Source organism: Hemibagrus wyckioides, linkage group LG23, assembly GCF_019097595.1.
Source record: "Hemibagrus wyckioides isolate EC202008001 linkage group LG23, SWU_Hwy_1.0, whole genome shotgun sequence".
Taxonomy (NCBI): domain Eukaryota; kingdom Metazoa; phylum Chordata; class Actinopteri; order Siluriformes; family Bagridae; genus Hemibagrus; species Hemibagrus wyckioides.
In genome coordinates, this window is record NC_080732.1 from 14691210 (window position 1) to 14713520 (window position 22311).

Here is a 22311-nt window from a genome sequence, read left to right on the forward strand (position 1 = left end):
TCTAGCCAACAGTCTAAACCTGTTAAATCTGTACAACTAATGATCTGGTGTTGTAATGCCAAATAAACTGATAACAAATGAAGCTCAAGATGTGATTTGAATTTTACATCGTCAGGTTAATTCACAAAGGTGATCAAGTGATCAGTTCATAGATGAGACTTAGGAACTAACGCACCATGAGGAAGAAACTTCAGAGTTCAAAGCAGCATCAGCTCTAAATATGGAGGAGAAGCTGTCAGAGAGATGTTGTGGTCAGATAGACACCAGGGTTTGGATAACAAGTCTGCATTTCCTTTCTACAACACTTAATAATTATCCACAACACTTCTTTTTCTCTTTCACACAGATTTTGTTTTAGATTAAGCGTTATTTTTATTTTAGATTATGCATTATTAAAAACAAACTGGTCCATCTGTGGTGAAAAACACTGGCAGCTGTGGTTGCTAGAACTTTATTACAAAAAGGATTGTTACTGTATGTGTATGCCAGGCTAAAGAGATAAGTCTTTAATCTACTTTTAAACTGGGAGACTGTGTCTGAGCCCCGAACACTGTCAGGAAGACTATTCCAAAATTTGGGAGCTAAATACAAAAACGCTCTACCCCCTTTTGTAGACTTCATATTCTGGGAACTACCAGAAGTCCAGAGTTTTGTGATCGTGAAGAGCGTGGTGGATTGTAACGTGTTAGAAGACTGGTTAGATACGTGGGCGCTAAACCATTTAGAGCCTTGTATGTAAGTAGTGCTAGTTTATAATCAGTTCTAAACTTAACAGGTAGCCAGTGCAGGGATAATAATAATATTGGGGTTATATGATCATATTTTCTTGATCTGGTAAGAACTCTGGTGGCTGCATTCTGGACTTGTTTATTGAAGATGCAGGACAACCACCTAGTAATGCATTACAATCGTCCAGTCTGGAGGTCATGAAAGCATGAACTAGCTTTTTTTGTAACTCCGCACATATCTCATGCTTACTCTCCCCGTCTGGGAAGCATCCGATCAGTCACAACCTTACAAGGAGCATATTCTCAGCAGCTACTAATGAACTAATAGAGGTGTAGATGACATTTATAGGTACAGATATTCATATTCACTAACCATCACTCAAATACTATGGTTTGTTTACCATTGCTTTTATCATTACATATGCAAGAAAAAAAAAATTGATGTTGGCCTTTTTCTTACTGCCAACAAATGTCAGAGACCTTTTATATTCAGTCATATTGTAAGTCGTATATGAAACAACCACCATAAGAGAATTTTAAGAGGAAAAAACAGACTGCAAAAGACTGCAGTGGAAGTTGGACCATGTTTGTTAGTCAGTTTGAAACTCATCAAATATGTTCTTCATAAAACCAAAACATTTCAGACAGCATATAGCATGTGTTACAGTCTAATGCTTTAAAAGGCATTAGGCACAAGAAATTGCATGTAGAAGTTGCTGTATTGTGAATGTAGAGTACTTGGAAAGAGTCGTAGTGCAGAATATTACTTAGAGAACTGTAGTACTACTTAAAAAAACCTTTAAATTAATAATTATACGATTCAATACTGTATTATGGAAGTCATTCAAATGATTTATAAATAGAAAATAAAATACATAATGCAGAATTAAGCTTCTGGTGAATAAAACCTCTGATGTGACTTCTCATTTTTCATGAAACTGAAGAAAAAGTGGTTTTGTTTATCATGTTACAATGGTAGTTAAATCCAGAAAAGAAAAAGAAAAAATGTCTGGGTGGTGGTAGCTCAAGTGGTTAAGGTGCTGGGGTGTTGATTTGAAGATTTGGGGTTCAAGGCCCAGCACTGCCAAGTTGCCACTGTTGGGCCCTTGAGCAAGGCCCTTAACCCTCTCTGCTCCAGGGGCGCTGTATCATGGCTGACCCTGCGCTCTGATCCCAACCTCCAAGGATGGGATATGTGAAGAAAGAATTTCACTGTGCTGTAATGTATATGTGACAAATAAAGGCTATTTCTAACTTCATAAACTCTACACAAATTTGTGATCGCCTCAGTCCCCTTTAAACGAAAACGGCGGCAGACTTCGGCTCTTCCCCGTCTTTCAGCACAGACTCGCAGAGCGAGGATCAGAGGACAAGTGTGTGTGTGTGTGATCAGGAAGACTTGTATTTGGCTTATTCAGTACTCAAATGTTATACAACCCCTGGCAAAAAGTATGGAATCACCACTCTTGGAAGATGTTCATTCAATTGTTTAACTGTGCAGAAAAAAAAACAATTTTTTTTGCCTTGTTGTGGACCATTTTCTTTAATTTCCACCATAGATTTTCAATTGGATTGAGGTCCGTACTATTTGCAGGCCATGCCATTGACATTATATGTCCTTCTTGAAGGAAAGTTTTCACAGCTTTTGCCCTATGGCATGATGCATTATCATCCTGAAAAATGATGTGTGTGTGTGTGTGTGTGATCAGGAAGACTCATATTTGGCTTGTTCAGTACTCAAATGTTATACACATCTATGCAATACAGTGGAATGCTGCAATAAGTTTACCATCCTACCCTGTTAATCAAACGTTTATTTTTTATTTATTTATTTATTTATTTATTTTTTCTATTATACCCTCATTGAGCCCCCCTTAAATGAAAATCCTAGAATTGCCCCTGGTCACAGACATTGACTCCACTTTCTGCCCATTTGTTCCTCATTTGTTTTGTTGTGCATTTTCTGTTTTCAAGGCACATTGCTTTAAGTTTTCTATGTTGATGCTTTGACGTCTTCCTTGGTCTACCAGTACGCTTCCCTTTTCCAACCTTCCCATTTGATTTGTACTTGGTCCAGATTTTAGACACAGCTGACTGGGAACAACAAACATCTTTTGCAACATTCCGTGAAGATTTACCTTCTTCAAGAAGTTTTATAATCCTCTCCTTTGTTTCAACTGAAATCTCTCGTGTTGGAGCCATGGTTTATGTCAATCAGCTTGGTTCAACAGCTCACTAAGGTGTGCAAGCACTCTTTTTTAACTGCAGACTAATCAGCAGATGTAATCGGATACAGGTGTTTGTTTTAGAACTGCAAAGTACATGGTGATTCCATAATATTTTCCTCAGAATTGAGTGATTCCATATTTTTTTTCCTCTGTTTGATCTGTAAAAACAGTTGCAATTGACTACAATTTTCTTTCTTTTTTTATTTTTGTAAGTGTTTCATAAAGCCAGAAGGTTGGAATGTTAAATGAAAATAGTTTTGTTGCATGTCTGTGATTCTGTTTTTTCTACACAGTTGAATGAACATCTTCCAAGAGTGGTGATTCCATACTTTTTGCCAGGGGTTGTACAAATCTATGCAATACAGTGGAATGCTTTTTTCATTTATTTGTTTGTTTGTTTATTTGTTTATTTATTTGACCAGGGAGATGGTGGTGGACCTTAGGAGGCCCAGGCCTCAACCTGAGCCTGTTATTATCAACGGGGACTGTGTGGAGTTTGTCAAGACCTACAAGTACCTTGGAGTACAGCTGGATGAAAGAATGGACTGGACTGCCAACACAGACGCTCTGTGTAGGAAAGGACAGAGCTGGCTGTACTTCCTAAGAAGGCTGGCTTCCTTTAACATTTGCAAAAAGCTACTGCAGATGTTCTATCAGACTGTTGTGTCAAGTGCCCTCTTCTATGCGGCAGTGTGCTGGGGAGGCAGCATAAAGAAGAAGGACGCCTCACGTCTGGACAAGCTGGTGAGGAAGGCGGGCTCGATTGTAGGCTCAGAACTGGACAGCCTGACATCAGTGGCATAGAGGAGGGCGCTGAGCAGGCTCCTGTCCATCATGGACAATCCACTGCATCCACTGTACAGCATCATCTCCAGACAGAGAAGCAGCTTCAGTGACAGGTTGCTGTCACTGCCCTGCTCCACTGACAGACTGAGGAGGTCGTTCCTCCCCCATGCCATGCGACTCTTTAATTCCACACGGGGTGGGAGGAGTCAGTGCTGACACTACTCTTCTCTCTGTCCTGGACTGTACAATAAAACACACACTACACATAATACACTGGTTTATACAGAACTCTCACTCATAAACACGCAGTTTTTGCACATAACAGTTTTCGCACATCGACTAGGTCTGTAACTTTAAACACTTGTTTTGCACATTACTTATCTTGTTTTTCATCTCATTCTCCATATTTATTCCTAAATCTCTGTATTTAGTATTCTTCTGCTATATTTTGTTATATTATTATATTCTACTATATTTTGTAATATTTTATATTTTGTTATTTGATATATTTTTTGTTGTATTTTATATTTTTTTATTTGATATATTTTTTGTTATGTTTTTGTACCCTAATCTGGGTATTTTAGTATTTTTCTGCTATATTTTGTTATATTGTTATATTCTGCTATATTTGGTAATATTTTATATTTTTGTTACTTGATATATTTTTTTTGTTATATTTTGTACCCTAATTTGGGTATTTTAGTATTTTTGTTATATTCCTTCCTATTTTATCTATTACCTGTGTTTGTGGATACTCCTGGAAACTGTGAATTTCCCTTTGGGATGAATAAGGTATCTATCTATCTATCTATCTATCTATCTATCTATCTATCTATCTATCTATCTATCTATCTATCTATCTATCATTTATTTATTTTTACTATTATAACCTTATTGGGGGCTGAGCCCCCATTAAATGAAAATCCTAGAATCGCCCCTGCCACCACGGTAATGTAAAGTTATCTGTAGGACAAGCCAACTGACAGTAAAACATATATAGGGTAAGTGAGATCCAAGCTTGATTAGAATTTATCTCAAACATTAATCTGTAAATATCAAAAAATAAAAAAACAAGACAATGAAATACTTAACCAGGGGCGATTCTAGGATTTTTATTTAAGGGGGGCATTTCAATAAACGTTTGCCTATCAGGGTATAGGATGGTAAACTTATTGCAGCATTCCTGTATTGCATAGATGTGTATATAACATTTGAGTACAGAACAAGCCAAATACGAGTCTTCCTGATCTCACACACACACACACACACACACACACACTTGTCCTCTGATCCTCGCTCTGCTGATTGAAGAACGCATGAAATTTCATATGAATTTGTGTATAGTTTATGGAGAATCGCATAATTTTTAGGGGGGCTGAGTAGAAATGGTCTAGCCAATCCCATGTACTTAACTGCTTCTGTATGGGCTTCCTCCGTTTCCGACCATCTCCCTCACGGTCCAGGGGGAAAGGTGTGCTAGAAGAACCATATCCAAAGGTTTTCATTTCCCAAAAAGTTTAAACAGCAGAGAAACTATTTTATACAGCTTACTGTATTCATCCAGCTAACCGAATTAACTTAAATAAGCGCAACATCAATATTATGTGTAGGTCGGGCTGTGTGCGTAAAAATGAAAAACATTGTTCCAAATGGTATGTCGGCATCCAGTCACGATCAATATGTTTAAACACAACACAACATGGTCTAAATGCTTTAAAACGCGTACTATATAACGATTATTACATCTTACATCTAAAATAAATGACGTGCATCTGGTTTAATACTTACAAAGATAGTCCCAGATATGAGAAGTATCACTCAAAGAATTATTATAACAGTTTTTATATGGGCTTAAATTAATGTTGAATTATTCAATGAGAATAACTTCCATCAGTTTGCAAAGCTCCAGACAAGGTGACTGTTTTATACCTTCCTCGAGTTTCAGGTGGCGGATTCCCTCTGGATGACAAGATGCTCTCTTCGCACGCAATGCTGAGCCTCAACACACACACACAATTAATTAAATTATTACTGGATGGAATATTACTTTACAATATTGCCGGATAAATCATCACAGTCTACAATGTCCTGAGTATGCTAACGAAACCCATGAGCCATAAATCTACTGGACTTTACACTACACCGCTAGGTGTCTCACTACACTCATGTCTCACTACACTCATGTCTCACTACACTCATGTCTCACTACACTCATGTCTCACTACACTTCACCACCTTGCAGTTCTGCTCCGCTCTGTACATTCTATAATATATATATATATATATATATATATATATATATATATATATATATATATATATATATATATTATGTACCTCGTATGTACAGCAGTAACAGAAATAATATACAGTGTGTATATATATATATATATATATATATATACACACTGTATATTATTTCTGTTACTGCTGTACATACGAGGTACATAATGCACACATTTTTGCACAATTATAATTACACCTGACATTTTATCTGCTGTAAATACAACTTGCACACACTTCTTTATGCACACTCTGACATAGCCTTATTTATTGATGTAAATATTTACATATTTATCTGCACTTTTTCATTTGCACAATATCTACTATTTGCACTTCTGGTAGATCTATCTATCTATCTATCTATCTATCTATCTATCTATCTATCTGTCTGTCTGTCTGTCTGTCTATCCGTCAGTCTGTCTATCTATCTATCTATCTATCTATCTATCTATCTATCTATCTATCTATCTATCTATCTGTCTGTCTGTCTGTCTGTCTATCCGTCAGTCTGTCTATCTATCTATCTATCTATCTATCTATCTATCTATCTATCTATCTATCTATCTATCTATCTATCTATCTATCTATCTATCTATCTATCTATCATGGACTACTTCAGCCCCGACTGGTTTGTTTTGAAATCTGTCTGTCAGTGGGCGTGACTTGCACTAGCCAATCAGAACACGGAGCGCGGCTGAACTTGTGGCGCGCCAAAAACACGACCGGCACTACTTGGGAAAGAAGATCCTTGCGCAAGCTTCCCAAAACCGTTGAGTACCCCATAACGCGTTTAAAAAGCAGACTAAACAAACATCCACGTTTACTCTACACTTACTATTACGCTATTTTCCACGATTTAACTATGTGAATATATGATCCTTAGCTGTAAATGAAGACTTCACTATGGGTTGCGGATGGGATCTAATTTTCGTCTCGAGAGCGCATTCTGCATTCAGGTCATCATTAGGCTCGCGGTGACGTTTATGGCGCCAGAAATCAAGAGGAAAGCGGGGTGTTATTTTATAGGCATATCTCCGTCTTCGAATCGGTTGGATTTCCTGATATGGTTCTGATCGGTTTTTTTCCCTCATGTGAATGAGCTGGTTTAGATCGTAAAAGGATAAAAGATGGTGATGCTACGCAGAAGTAGTTCGGGCGCTGAGGCGCTGAAGCGGGACTCGGACATGGACACGAGCTCCGAGTTTCTGTCGCTGCGGCGCGCGCAGAAAAAGTCCGCGCGCGTGCAGAAGGGCCTGGGTGACAGCTGCAGCAGCGTCGAGCACAGCCCCACTAACGTGAGTTCCTTCTTCGGCCATGAGACACGGTTTTTTGGGGGTGGGTTTTCTAAAACTGAACGTTGTTATCTTTCAACCTCCATACAAATTTAATCAACAGCTAGCTTAACTTAGCTGGCTAGGAAGGCGCTAGCGGCTAATGAATTAGCCGGTGTGCAAATGTAGTCTGTTTGTGAACTTCCCTTGCTAGCCTCATTGGCATTAACGTGATTTTCAGCACGATGTGTATCAAGTTTTTTTTCTTTTTTTGGCACAACACCAATTGATTTTATCCTAACAAACTCTAAATTGGCAGAGAACAGCATGCTGGGGGTGTAAAAGAGGTCTTCCTGACTTAACAGTGATAAGTGTTTGGAATGTAAACAAACGGCACGGTATCAGTGTAGCGGTGCTGATGTTCTGGGATGGGACGGTACCAGAAAGTTTGACTGCGATATATCAGTGTCAGCTATCGCGGTTCTCGATACCACAACAATACTTGGGCCAAAATAAAACAATGAAACCAAAATGAGAGGGGGGGGGGGAGACATACATACATACACACACACACACACACACACAGTCTAAACTTCTTGAACACCTACAAATGACAATTTCCTGATTTTTATAAATGTATAATGCACTTCATAAGAGAAATGAAGCGAATAAGTAGCCAAATAATTTAAGTTGAATATACACTATATTTGTATAATTTGACTGGCCTGCACCTCAACCCCATAGAACACCTTTGGGATGAATTAGAGCGGAGACTGTGAGCCAGGCCAAAACCGGGACGTCTGCCTTTACATGCACATGAATGTAATATGGAGTTAGCTCCCCCTTTGCAGCTATAACAGCTTCAACTCTTCTGGGAAGGCTTTCCACAAGGGTTAGGAATGTGTTTATGGGAATTTTTGACCATTCCTCTAAAATCGTATTTGTGAGGTCAGGCACTGATGTTGGATGAGAAGGTCTCACAGTCTCCGCTCTAATTCATCGCAAAAGTGTTCGGGTGGAGGTGCAGGCCAGTCAAGTTCCTCCACACCAAACTCACTCATCCATGTCTTTATGGACCTTGCTTTGTGCACTGGTGTACAGTCATGTTGGAACAGGAAGGGGTCATCCCCAAACTGTTCCCACAAAGTTGGGAACATGAAATTGTCCAAAATGTCTTGGTAAGCTGAAGCATTAAGAGTTCCTTTCACTGGAACTAAGGGGCCGAGCACAACCCCTGAAAAACAACACCTGAATTCGATGATTTGGAGGGGTGTCCTAAAACTTTTGGCAATATAGTGTAGCTTGATAGCAGATGTCACTACAAACTGTTGTCTCAATGTTATCACAAATACACACTTCAGCAGTAGTGGACATCACACTAATGACTCCTCCGTTAACATGGCTAGTTGTTGCTATGGCAGCAACAAATTAATGAAACACAAAGAGAAAGAACAAGTGTACAATGTCCAGTCAATATGATTATTCACAATTGCTCTTTCAGACACTATAGAAACTCTGGCATAGTGTGTATTTCAGTTCTTCTTCAATGTTTATATAATGCAGTGATGTATGTTCATTTTTAGGGCTATTTGTCTGCTAAAGAAATCGACAGCATGGGGAAAGGCGGCATAAAGACCAGAGCCAAAACAGACAAACATGCTGTTTCTTTCGCTGATGTGATTAACAAACCGAACGGATCTCCCCAAAAGGATGAGAAAGGCATGAAGCATTTAAGGTAGCGTTTCTCTTCAAATTTGAGAATTGTAATTTCTTATAAAATTACATGTTATGGAAATTTTACGATAATTTATGTTTATAATAGGAAATCTCCCAGATTGCAGAAAGACGAGAAGTCCGGTGACGAGATCAACGGTGCGTGTTTCTTACATTTTTATACATGCGAAAGATAATAGATTTCATTTCTGAACCATTTTGCTATTTAATGAGTAACCGTGCTCAGTTCTAATGCTTATGTTGTTTTTTTCCTCCCAGCTGAAGATGAGACAGCAGCCTCAAAAAATCTCCGAGCGCGATTACGAGAGAGAAAGGTGGACTGCACTGTGAGACGCAGCTCCAGAATCACAAGATACAAGTTTAACGCCCGGGATCAGTCTGTCCTCTATGACCGGCTCATTACAAAGTACGTCGTTATTTACAAATAAACAAGGGGGAAATAATGTGAATTTCTCTTCGACGATACCACAGCACTCTGTTTCATGCCACATTGATTATTTTCCTATGACCGCATGTTGATGAGTGTTTTATCCACTACATTGTACACTGAGATAAAAAAGTGCATTTCAGAACCATTATGGCTAGCTGAGTGTTTATTCCTAAAGATGTCTTTCCCTCCAGCACTGCAGAAGCTGTTCTCCAGAAAATGGATGACATGCAGAAAATGCGCCGAAGGCTTGGTAGCAGAGACTCTAAAAAGGAGGTGAGCTCTGTTAGTTAGTTACTCACTGGGATGAGTACAGATATATACACACACACACAGCTCTGGACTGCATTTTCATTCTCCCTAACATGTAGGAGCTTAGAATGTATTCTGGATCCAAGAGGAAGAGAACCACGAGGTCCTCTGAGAGAACAGACGAGGAGAGCGCCGATGAGCAAGAGAACGGCCATGACGGTAACAATTCGCTAAAGATGGGTTGATAAATTAACATTTCCCGGCACAGCTTGTTTCTCAGTTTCACTTTTTAAAACCAGACTTTTAAAGAGAGCCTTCTTGTAGTAATGTTTTCCACAAATTACCCTCAAATTTCTAGAATACACTGATCAAGAGGACGAAAATGAAGATGGAGAAGGCACCGGAGAAGAAGAAGAAGAAGAAGAAGAGGAGGAGGAGGAGGAGGAAGACCATGACGAAGGTGACGACGACGATGAGGAAGAGGACAATCAGAAACGCTACGAGTTCAGACAGAGAAAAGCTGTTGTACGCTACCAAGCTCCTCTCGAGGGTCAGTATTATCACTGTCCAGCTCTGATTAAACATTCCTTCGGGATTCTGGTTCATGTTGACATGAATGCGTCATATAAGTGCTGCAGATTTCAACTGCGCATTCACATCTTTTACGGCATTTTTATTTCTTAAGAAACCGTTATTAGATGCGTAAATTGTGGCGATAGAGATGCACATTTTCAGCAACAATATTCATAGTTCAAGTGACTGATATTAAGTGGACCAGTGTGTGCCAGGAAAGCATTTCCAATACCATTATACGTCCTTGACATGAGGCAGCTTGACTTTATTAATACAAAAACATTTGGTATGTATTTATATATTTGGTAAGTTTTTCTTCACCCCCCCCATCTGTAGAGCCGAGGAAGCAGAGTATATTTTTCCACAGACACTCAACCCCAACCAGACGGAGGTATTCCTTCAGCACCACCGGGCCATGCAGTCCATACAACAGACACAGAAGTAGCAGGTCACCATCACTCTGCTGTTTTTTTTTTTTACATAAACATTCATGTTTTCTAGATTGGGGATGATCTAACAATTGTAAGACTCTAGTGAATGGCCACCCTTGAACTTTTAGTTTAATATTTAGTTCAACGTTTTCCTCCTAAGCCTGTTTTTGTCTGCTCCTTTGACTGCAGTTTTGGGAGACCTGATGGGTAAGATAAAGCTCTGTAAGGTATATAATCACTGAGCAGCAGTTCTGTGCAAGCACTTTGGTTTAAGAGACGGATTAAGCAGATTTTGGGTATTTGTTTGTCACGTTTGGTGTTGTTCGGTCATATTTGGTTGTGGAAAATTGCTTATATTTAATATGTTTATTAATAGTTATAAGAATTTTTTTTTTCTCAGACGGAGACATGCCATTCACAGTAGCGACTCAACCTCCTCATCTTCATCTGATGAAGAGAAATTTGAAAGGCGGAGGAGTAAGAGTCGGAACAGGTCAACAAACAGGTAAAAAGTCACTCATTTATGAAATCCCTAAGCAGGCTGTTGTTTAGTGAAAGACACTCTAGGATATTTTTTTGTTTTACAGCACCAGTGAACAAGGCAAGGTCCATAAAGACATGAAAGCGAGTTTGGTGTGGAGGAACTTGACTGGACTTCACAGAGTCCTGACCTCAACCCAATAGAACACCTTTGGGGTGAATTAGAGCGGAGACTGTGAGCCAGACCAAAACTGGGACATCTGCCTTTATGTGCACATATAGAGTTGGCCCGCCCTTTACAACTATAACAGCTTCAACTCTTCTGGGAAGGCTTTCCACAAGGTTTAGGAGTGCGTTTATGGGAATTTTTGACCATTTCTCTAAAAGCGCAGTTGTGAGGTCAGGCACTGATGTTGGACGAAAAGGTCTCGCAGTCTCCGCTCTAATTCATCCCAAAGGTGTTCGGGTTGAGGTCAGGACTCTGTGCAGACCAATCAAGTTCCTCTACACCAAACTCTCTCATCCATGTCTTTACGGATCTTGCTTTGTGCACTGGTGTGCAGTCATGTTGGAACAGGAAGGGGTCATCCCCAAACTGTTCCCACAAAGTTGGGAGCATGAAATTGTCCAAAATGTCTTGGTATACTGAAGCATTAAGAGTTTCTTTCACTGGAACTAAGGGGCCGAGCACAACCCCTGAAAAACAACCCCTGAATTTAATGATTTGGAGGGGTGTCCCAAAACTTTTGGCAATATAGTGTGTCTATCAGAACATAGTCCATGAAACCTTGAAATCCTGTAGAATAAAGCCTGCATACAGTTCAGCTTTATGTTTAGCATTTAAAAATGTAACTTTGTTCTGTAGATGCCTACCAATGAACTTCCGGAAAGAGGATCTCTTGGGAATCCACAAGGACCGTATTAAGATCGGAGCCAGTCTTGCAGATGTTGATCCAATGCAGATTGACCAGACGGTTTGTGAATTTTTGTCTTGTTGCATGTTGTTTAAAATGTACATTCAATCATTGAACAAGAAAACGAATCTCTTTAGCTAATGGCTGATTATTCCCTGCGACTAGGTGCGCTTTGACAGTATCGGGGGATTGAACAGACACATCGCTGCTCTAAAGGAAATGGTGGTCTTTCCTTTACTGTACCCTGAAGTATTTGAGCGGTTTAAGATTCAGCCTCCAAGGTAATGCAGATTACTTTTTTCAGAGATTATTATGTGATTATCTCCCGTGACAAGATGGAGCCTTAACCACTCTTCCAGGAGCTATGACTTTAATGATGTTAGATATTAATAATCAGGGACATAACAGGCATATGTTAGAGACAACAGCTTGCATACATGTAGGTTATTTACCTAAAACAGAGGATGGATAAAGCCATGTGTTTTTATTACAAAATGTTTAGCTTGATTTGTTATTTATAGATATAGTTTTTTATTCTTAATGTTATATTCTGAAATTCTCAACAGAGGTTGTCTATTCTACGGTCCTCCGGGCACTGGGAAGACTCTGGTGGCACGAGCACTGGCCAATGAGTGCAGTCAGGGGGAGAAGAAGGTGTCCTTCTTTATGCGGAAAGGAGCCGACTGTCTCAGCAAATGGGTGGGAGAATCGGAAAGACAGCTCCGACTCCTTTTCGACCAGGTAGATACTGTTTAATTCGTTTGCATGGTGCACTATATTGCCAAAAGTTTTGGGACACCCCTCCATATCATTGAATTCAGGAGTTAGGCTCGGCCTCTTAGTTCCAGTGAAAGGAACTCTTAATGCTTCAGCTTCATACCAAGACATTTTGGACAATTTCATGCTCCCAACTTTTTATGGCCCCCTTCCTGTTCTAAAATGTCTTGGTATGCTGAAGTGTTAAGCGTTCCTTTTACTGGAATTAAGGGGCTGAGCCCAACCCCTGAAAAACAACACATGAATTCAGTGATTTGGAGGGGTGTCCCAAAACTTTTGGCAATATAGTGTACATGATTGTTAAATTTTAGTGTATTGATCATTTTGGTTTGGGTTTTGTTTTTGTTTTTTCTTTTGGTGTTAATCAGCATTATGAATATCGATTAAATGTTATGTTTAAAAATGTTATGTATTCAGATTTTTAATATATATTTTAAAGCATAAAATAATTGCAATATATTATCTCTGTCCAAATTGTAAACTTTTTTTAGTGCTAAGCTTTTTTTTAACAGGAAAAAGCTACCAGTTTTATTTATTATAACAGTTTTTCCATTTTGTATTGGAAGGCATATCAGATGCGTCCGTCTATTATATTCTTTGATGAAATCGATGGGATTGCACCCGTTCGTTCTAGTAGACAAGACCAGATCCACAGGTATGTTCAGCATGCACAACATGAATGAACACACATTTTGACATCTGCTGGAAAAGCACTCTTAAAGAGCATAGAGTATGTTGTAATTAGTGTGCCCCTTTTGGCTAACAGCTCCATCGTGTCCACTCTGCTGGCTTTAATGGACGGTCTGGACAGTCGTGGTGAGGTGGTCGTAATTGGAGCCACTAACCGACTGGACTCCATAGATCCTGCTCTCAGACGGCCCGGACGCTTCGACAGGGAGTTCCTGTTCAGCCTTCCTGACAGAGAGGTGTGTCAAAAAATAGCAAAAACAATGTAATTATGATATCAGGGCACTTTTATTGCTTTCTTTTTACAGTTACGATTGTTAAAAAGGAGTTGACACCATTGTAAAAGTAATGTGAACACTCTGAGCTTTAGTAGCTACAGTGTCTCACTGGTTATCTGCTGATAGGAAAGACTAGAGCAAATATATATCATTTGCCCGTTTTTAGGCTCGTAAAGACATTTTAAAGATCCACACACGACAGTGGGATCCGCAGCCGTCGGATGCGTTCCTGGAGGAACTGGCTGACAAGTGTGTTGGTAAGTCTTCTTACAGTCTCTCCTTACATTAAAGGCGCCTGTCCAACACGTCTCAAATGGCAAATGTCACGTGCTGTTTTCCAAAACAAACCACTGGGTCTATGAAAACCATTTTGTCTTAATGCTGGGCCTGTTTTTACTGTATTACATATTAGCATTAAAAGTGATTTTGATATAATTGCCCATCCCTTTCCTTCAGGTATCGTATTAGCAGTAAAGCACTTGCTTTCAGATAGAGGAGAACAGTTGACAATGCGATGTGAATGCTGCCTGACTGCTAACACACTAAAGCTGATTATAGCCATGATTCAGATGATTAGAAAAAGGTTTCATAAAATTGCCTGCTATCTGTGTCTCGCAGGTTACTGCGGCGCAGACATCAAAGCAGTGTGTGCAGAAGCAGCCCTCTGTGCCCTGCGCCGTCGCTACCCCCAGATCTATACCTCCTCACAAAAACTCCTTTTGGATGTCGCGTCTATCAGCGTGGAAGGCCGTGACTTCCTGTCCGCCATGAGGAAGATTGTGCCAGCGTCTCAAAGGGCCGTGGCGTCCCCAGCCAAAGCCCTGACCCCTGTCGTTCAGCCCCTGCTGGCTAACACACTCTGCAATGCCATGAAGGCCCTGCAGAAGGTTTTCCCTCATGTGGAGCAGGGCATAAAAAAGATGAAAAAGGACAACAGTATGTTCTCTTACTAATGATTTTATAAATTAATGATCTAGTCTATAATCCTACAGAGCACATTTTCAAGTGTTTTATTTTCTGCATCTTAAACATGATACTGTCTGCTTATTTGGTGTTTATACATAATTATCCATAATATCCATATACTGATTTTAAAGTGATCAGAAATCCCTTCTCTGTTTGTGCTGTAGATGTGGGAGGTGTTTTAGATGACTTGCTGCACAGTGAAGATGAGGCATCCTCTATGTGCACTAGTAATCCTGCCCAGACTAATACAGGCCCAACCGGCTCCTTTCTCCATTTTACCAAGTCAGTCTTCAACAACAGTTTAATACAACTTTCTTATGAACAGAAATGACATGAAAATAGTGTGCGTGTGACTAGTCAGTAGAGTTCATGACTAGAGCTCTTTGACTTTGTATGATGCAGGAGTGCTGTCCAAGAGCCAACCACGTTCAGGCCCCGGCTGCTGCTCTGTGGGAATCCGGGCTCAGGGCAGAGCACACACCTGGCCCCTGCAATGCTGCATACCTTGGAGAAGTTTACTGTCTACACACTGGACATGGCGGTGCTTTTCGGGGTCAGCACTACCAGCCCGGAGGAGGCTTGTGCACAGGTAGATCATATACACACTCTGCTACAATCTTTCTGACACTTTTTTTTTTTCTTTTTCAGTAGTTCTATGGTGCTAAACTGCAGTAAATGTGTCCAGAATGACACGATGTCCCATGCTGATTATGTGAAATGTAGCTGATTAATACATTTTATCCTCGTCCAGCTGTTCTGTGAGGCTAAGAGAACGGCCCCCAGCATCCTGTACATACCACACATGCAACGCTGGTGGGACACGGTGAGCTCTGCACTCAGAGCCACCTTCCTCAGCCTCCTGCAGGACATCCCCTCCTTCTCGCCCATCCTCCTCCTCGCCACATGCAGCCTGCCATATCACAGCCTCTACACAGAGGTACATATGACCTTAATTACCATAGCTCGCACCACTGCAGCTGCCTCGCCCATCAATAAGGGTTTTGTGTTAAATTGCCTGTTTTTCTTGTTTGTAAGACTGGCGCCTCTGGATTGGCATGCCAGTGTAGATTATACTATAGTGTGTTACAGAAGGTTGGACCACACTATTGTAAGTGTATTTGCTTGTTCTTTTACTACAGGTGCAGGATCTGTTTCGTATGGAGTATGGGGAGGTGTTCAACGTCCCGCTTCCCTCCAAAGGGCAGAGGCTGAAGTTCTTTGAGGATCTCATTGTGATCCAAGCTGCCAAAGCTCCTCCATCTAAAAAAGAAACAGGTATGCTTGCATACTAGCTTAGTAAGGGGCTGGGCCACCACAAGTCCCCAGAACAGCTCAGTGCTCCTTGAGAGAGATTCTACAAGACTCTCTGTACCCATACTGGAGGAGTAAACATCCTCACATTCATGCAAAATTACATTACGTAATGCAGGACCTTGTTAGTGGACGAGTAATAGAAATTGGTTCCAATTTATCCTCAGTTCTTCAGGCTCTGGAAGTTCTTCCAGTGGCCCCTCCACCTCCCCCACGCCAGCTATCGGAGGAAGAGCAGCAGAAATTAGAGGAACAGGAAGAGAACACGCTCAGGGAACTCCGCCTCTTCTTACGTGATGTCACCAACAGACTCGCTCAGGACAAGCGCTTCAAGGCTTTCACAAAGCCAGTGGACACAGAGGAGGTCAGAGTCATCATATTTAATAAACCGAATCATTGTATTCAAATATTTTAGCTAGACGATAATAATATAAAAAAGTCCATAAATCTCATCCTTTTTGCTCTTTGGAATCTCCAGGTTCCTGATTACACTACAGTCATTAAGCAGCCCATGGACCTGTCCACAGTCCTCTCCAAAATCGACCTGCATAAATACGTCACTGTTAAAGACTATCTTCATGATGTGGACCTGATCTGGAAGAATGCTTTGGAGTATAATCCAGACACCGATCCCTCAGGTGAAGTAGGAATTAAATGAGAAAATAAAGCTTAATTGCAAGAAATATATCATTCACTGTTACTAAGTATTGGTTTGCTTTCTGTTTCAGATCGCTTGATCAGACATCGTGCCTGCACGCTCAAGGACACTGTTCATGCCATCATCAAAGATGAACTAGATGAAAACTTTGAAAAGATCTGTGTTGAGATCAAGGAGTCCCGCATGAAACGAGGTTCTGGTTTACTTATTATGGTCACCAACAGATTCGCTGATCATTTCTTTTTGTTTTTTTGTCTTGCACTAAATGTAATACCTTAAAAGTAAAGACATGTACTGCAGTACATAGTAGCAGAGCAGTATGTGGATTGGGATGCACCGCATAACTGTAATATACATTGGTCAGGCATAACATTATGACCACCTATCTAATATTGTATTGGTCCCCCTTTTGCTGCCAAAACAGCCCTGACCCGTATTGCACTGTGTCTTCTTGCACCTTTCTATCAGAACCAGCATTAACTTCAGCAATTTGAGCAACAGTCTGTTGGATCGGATCACATGGACCAGCTTTGCTCCCCACTGTCGCCAGTTCACCACTGTTCCTTCCTTGGACCACTTTTGATAGATACTGACCACAGCAGAGCGGGAAAAACTTCCTTGGCCCTTGTCAAACTCGCTCAAAACCTTACTCTTGCCCATTTTTCCTGCTTCTAACACATCAACTTTGAGGACAAAATGTTCACTTGCTGCCTAATACACTATATTGCCAAAAGTATTCACTCACCCATCCAAATAATCAGAATCGGGTGTTCCAATCACTTCCATGGCCACAGGTTTATAAAATCAAGCACCTAGGCATGCAGACTGTTTTTACAAACATTTGTGAAAGAATGGGTCGCTCTCAGGAGCTCAGTGAATTCCAGCGTGGAACTGTGATAGGATGCCACCTGTGCAACAAATCCAGTCGTGAAATTTCCTCGCTCCTAAATATTCCACAGTCAACTGTCAGCTGTATTATAAGAACGTGGAAGTGTTTGGGAACGACAGCAACTCAGCCACGAAGTGGTAGGCCACGTAAACTGACGGAGCGGGGTCAGCGGATGCTGAGGCGCATAGTGCGAAGAGGTCGCCAACTTTCTGCAGAGTCAATCGCTACAGACCTCCAAACTTCATGTGGCCTTCAGATTAGCTCAAGAACAGTGCGCAGAGAGCTTCATGGAATGGGTTTCCATGGCCGAGCAGCTGCATCCAAGCCATACATCACCAAGTGCAATGCAAAGCGTCGGATGCAGTGGTGTAAAGCACGCCGCCACTGGACTCTAGAGCAGTGGAGACGCGTTCTCTGGAGTGACGAATCGCGCTTCTCCATCTGGCAATCTGATGGACGAGTCTGGGTTTGGCGGTTGCCAGGAGAACGGTACTTGTCTGACTGCATTGTGCCAAGTGTAAAGTTTGGTGGAGGGGGGATTATGGTGTGGGGTTGTTTTTCAGGAGCTGGGCTTGGCCCCTTAGTTCCAGTGAAAGGAACTCTGAATGCTTCAGCATACCAAGACATTTTGGACAATTCCATGCTCCCAACTTTGTGGGAACAGTTTGGAGCTGGCCCCTTCCTCTTCCAACATGACTGTGCACCAGTGCACAAAGCAAGGTCCATAAAGACATGGATGACAGAGTCTGGTGTGGAGGAACTTGACTGGCCTGCACAGAGTCCTGACCTCAACCCGATAGAACACCTTTGGGATGAATTAGAGCGGAGACTGAGAGCCAGACCTTCTCGTCCAACATCAGTGTGTGACCTCACAAATGCGCTTCTGGAAGAATGGTCAAAAATTCCCATAAACACACTCCTAAACCTTGTGGACAGCCTTCCCAGAAGAGTTGAAGCTGTTATAGCTGCAAAAGGTGGACCCACGTCATATTGAACCCTATGGATTAGGAATGGGATGTCACTTAAGTGCATATGCGAGTCAAGGCAGGTGAGCGAATACTTTTGGCAATATAGTGTATATCCCACCCATTAACAGGTGCCATGACGAAGTGAATAACACTGATTATCTTCTCATCTGTCACTTGTCATTATGTTATGCCTGATCGGTGTATAATTTGATCTCCCGCTATTCTCATATATTACAGAAGTGCTTTGAGAATAGAAAACTGTGACTGACCTCACAGTTACAAAGTACTTGGTGAAAGAGGCGGGGAACCTGATCTTGCTTATTAGCCTGTACACTAAAGTTAGTAGGTGTTTGTGACTCACAGATTCATTGGTCCAGATTCAGAGCCTAACTTTGTGGTTAGAAAACAGCACCATAAGCAAATTATTAAAAAGCTTTTAATAATGGAATGGATTTATTGGATAGGCTCTGGGATTAACATAATGTTTTTATTTTCAGGTTGTACATCATCCAGGTTCACACCTTCATATTACCATGTTCTGCCAAAAGTCCACGCAACATCCGAGCCAAAGACTAATGAAAGTACCGCTTCCAAAGATGTAGCCCCTGTTAATACAACAACAGTGACCACACCAAAACAGCCAGGTAATGGGCTCTCAGCTCTCCCAAAGTTACTATACTTGTTAAAGTTGGGCTTTAAATAAACACACACACACAGGCTAAATGCAGATAAAATGTAGCTCTGCTACTCAACATTGATAAATGAATAAGTTTTTTCCTGGGTATTTCTGTCATGTTCCGTCATGTACGCGGGCCATTTTTGACCCTGGAATGGTGTCATTTAAATTCTTTTATAGTGTAACCGGATTGTGTAATACATGCTAAAAATGATGAACTTGTGTGTCTTTCAAGTTACACAGAAGAAAAGGAGGCGCAGGAGGCTTTGGAGCAATGGGCTTATGAGCCGTAAAAAGCCTACACCTTCGCACACTAAAGACACAAACGGAGTCGAGTCAGACGAAGGAGAAGACGAGGAAGAAGACGAAGAAGAGGGAAAAGTAGCAGAGAGAGAGGAAGCAGAGCAGGAAGTAAACGAGTCTGAACCGATGGACACGAGCGAAATCCCAGAAGCTGTGCACACTCGCAATGGACACGTCAGCAGCGGGGAAGGAGATTGCACCGATACCTCTGTGGATGAGCTACAGAATGGAAAATCTCCTCCTGGAATTCTGAATGGAGAGAGTGGAGAAAATGGAAACAATGGTGAGGTCAAACCGGTGGAGGACACGGGTGATCAGAGGTTAGAGCCTGCTGCAGAGGAAGATGCGGGTATGTCATGTCATAACTTAGGGTTATGCTTTTATAGGAAAATAATCAACGACAGAATGGTGTGATTTATTTTCCAATAACACCAAATGTTTTTATTTCTCCTAGACTAGTCATTTTATCTGTTTATTTGTTAATGTGGAACTAAGACAAGTTCATGGTCTCAGTTTCTTTGCTTTTTTATAGCAGATATAAACAGTTGTTCTAACATTTGACTTCTCTCTTGATGATAATAAAACAAAAATGAGAAAGCAGAAATTGCTCAGTCCTGAAGCCTTAAAACTGAAATATAGCTTCATCTCTGAATGTTATAAAGCATTAAGACCATAGAGGCTAAAGAAATATCTTGTGCAAAACTGTTGAACAATTATATACACATTACTTTTTAACATGGCACTGTTTCTGCCCCTCGTCCACTAAATTAAGTCTGTTACTACAGTAATGATAACGTATTATACACAAATACGTATAATTAAAAAAAACGTATGCATAAACGTGTGACCAGTTTTTAAGACTTCCTGACCAGAGGCAGCCATTTTGACAGCACTTGACATAAAACCAAATAAACATAACAGAGCAGAAAGCATACTGTTACTAACAAATACAGTCATATGAATGATTATAGTGATTCTTGTAATTGTTTGTTTGTTTAGAGAAAGGGATGAAGCGTATGACCAGAGGCTTGAAGTCGCAGGCTCAGAAGCTGCTTGATGTGAACACTGCCATGAAGATACTGGAGCAGAAGAGCCAGCCTCTCATTGTGGATCACAACAAGCTAAAGGTTGGAATCCTTATTAGAGGCTTATTATGGCTTTCCTATAATTTCCACTGTTAATGAGAGTGGGGTACTTGTAGGAGGAATAGACTTAAGAATGCTGTCTTAAAGCCATTCCTCACTGACAGTGTAATCAACAATTTGTACAAACATTCAAAACACAATACACTTTATTGCCAAATGTTTTGGGACGTCTTCCTTTACATGCACATGAATGTAATATGGAGTTGGCCCACCCTTTACAGCTATAACCGCTTCAACTCTTCTGAGAAGGCTTTCCAAGGGTTAGGAGAGTGTTTATGGGAATTTTTGATCATTCCTCTAGAAGTTCATTTGTGAGGTCAGACACTGATGCTGGACGAGAAGGCCTGGCTCACAGTCTCCGCTCTAATTCATCCCAAAGGTGTTCTATCAGGTTGAGGTCAGAACTCTGTGAAGTTCCTCCACACCAAACTCACTCATCCATGTCTTTACGGACCTTGCTTTGTGCACTGGTGTGCAGTCATGTTGGAACAGGAAGGGGTCATCCCCAAACTGTTCCCACAAATCTGGGAGCATGAAATTGTCCAAAATGTCTTGGTATGCTGAAGCATTAAGAATTTCTTTCACTGGAACTAAGGAGCCAAGCCCAATCCCTGAAAAACAACACCTGAATTCAATGATTTGGAGGGGTGTCCCAAAACTTTTGGCAATATAGTGTATATAGAGAGCACAGGATAGTTCTAGTAAAATGTGATCTAATCAATAGCAGCATTTAATTTATTTTTTCCCCCCATCATATTTTTTTTAGTGAACTGTTCAAAATGACACTTTGTGTATTTTTGTTTTCAGAATCTTCTGCACAACGTGGTGGACAAGACCGAGGGTTACGAGGTTGACCGTTTGGAGAAGCTTTATGCTCGTTTGTGCCAGAGTATCTACAGACACAGGAAAAATCACGACAAGACTGCACTCGTACAGGTATTTATAGATACGTCGATACAAGACGGACTTGCTTAGGATGGTATATCTGTCCTAATTTGTGCCGGTAAACAAGTTGAATGAAAGTGATACTCACATTCATGCTGCCTGTGATTACCCATTACCTACGGTACGAGGCCATACCGCCTGACCACAGCTGAGATGTTCTTTCTTGCTTGTGTGAAATGACTTAATTGTAAAACTGATCTAATTATCTTTTTTTTTTCCCCTTTACAGGAGATGACCAAGGAAGTAGAGGAGTTTTCATAGTTTGCCTAAACAGTACAACTAATATTCCTTCATAGTACTAAATTATATTTTACTACAATGATTTAAAATCCTGAGTGATGTATATTTCTTATATATTCCTGCTCTATTAAAAAATTTTCAGCATTTGTTTTTTGGTCTCGTGCTTTGCCTGTTTCAGTTAATTGTTGTACCCTTTCACTGTGTGTGTGTGCTGTCTGGGTTGCACTTGGTGTTCATTGAGTCATTTTATTGATGCTGTTCTGCGTGTGTGTGTGTGATTTTTTTTTTTTTATTCACAATCTCGGATAAGCGAAAAATGAAAGAAACATGTCGGAGTGTTTGCTGCGATGGGGAAATTCCG

General features: G+C 40.8%; 1 protein-coding gene across 1 annotated transcript; it reads left to right on the forward strand.

Moving 5' to 3' along the window:
• Positions 1-6977: 6977 nt before the first annotated feature.
• Positions 6978-22094, forward strand: LOC131344198 (ATPase family AAA domain-containing protein 2-like). Its single transcript, XM_058376289.1, has 28 exons — positions 6978-7320; positions 8880-9031; positions 9119-9168; positions 9289-9436; positions 9652-9733; positions 9829-9928; positions 10068-10259; positions 10619-10730; positions 11114-11218; positions 12059-12167; positions 12273-12388; positions 12674-12848; positions 13451-13539; positions 13651-13810; positions 14016-14106; positions 14468-14785; positions 14980-15097; positions 15218-15404; positions 15567-15752; positions 15955-16090; positions 16294-16490; positions 16605-16764; positions 16855-16977; positions 19139-19285; positions 19553-19969; positions 20620-20747; positions 21573-21701; positions 21939-22094. Exons 1-28 carry the CDS (start codon positions 7153-7155, stop codon positions 21969-21971), a joined length of 4128 nt encoding a protein of 1375 aa, XP_058232272.1. The 5' UTR covers positions 6978-7152; the 3' UTR covers positions 21972-22094.
• Positions 22095-22311: the final 217 nt, after the last annotated feature.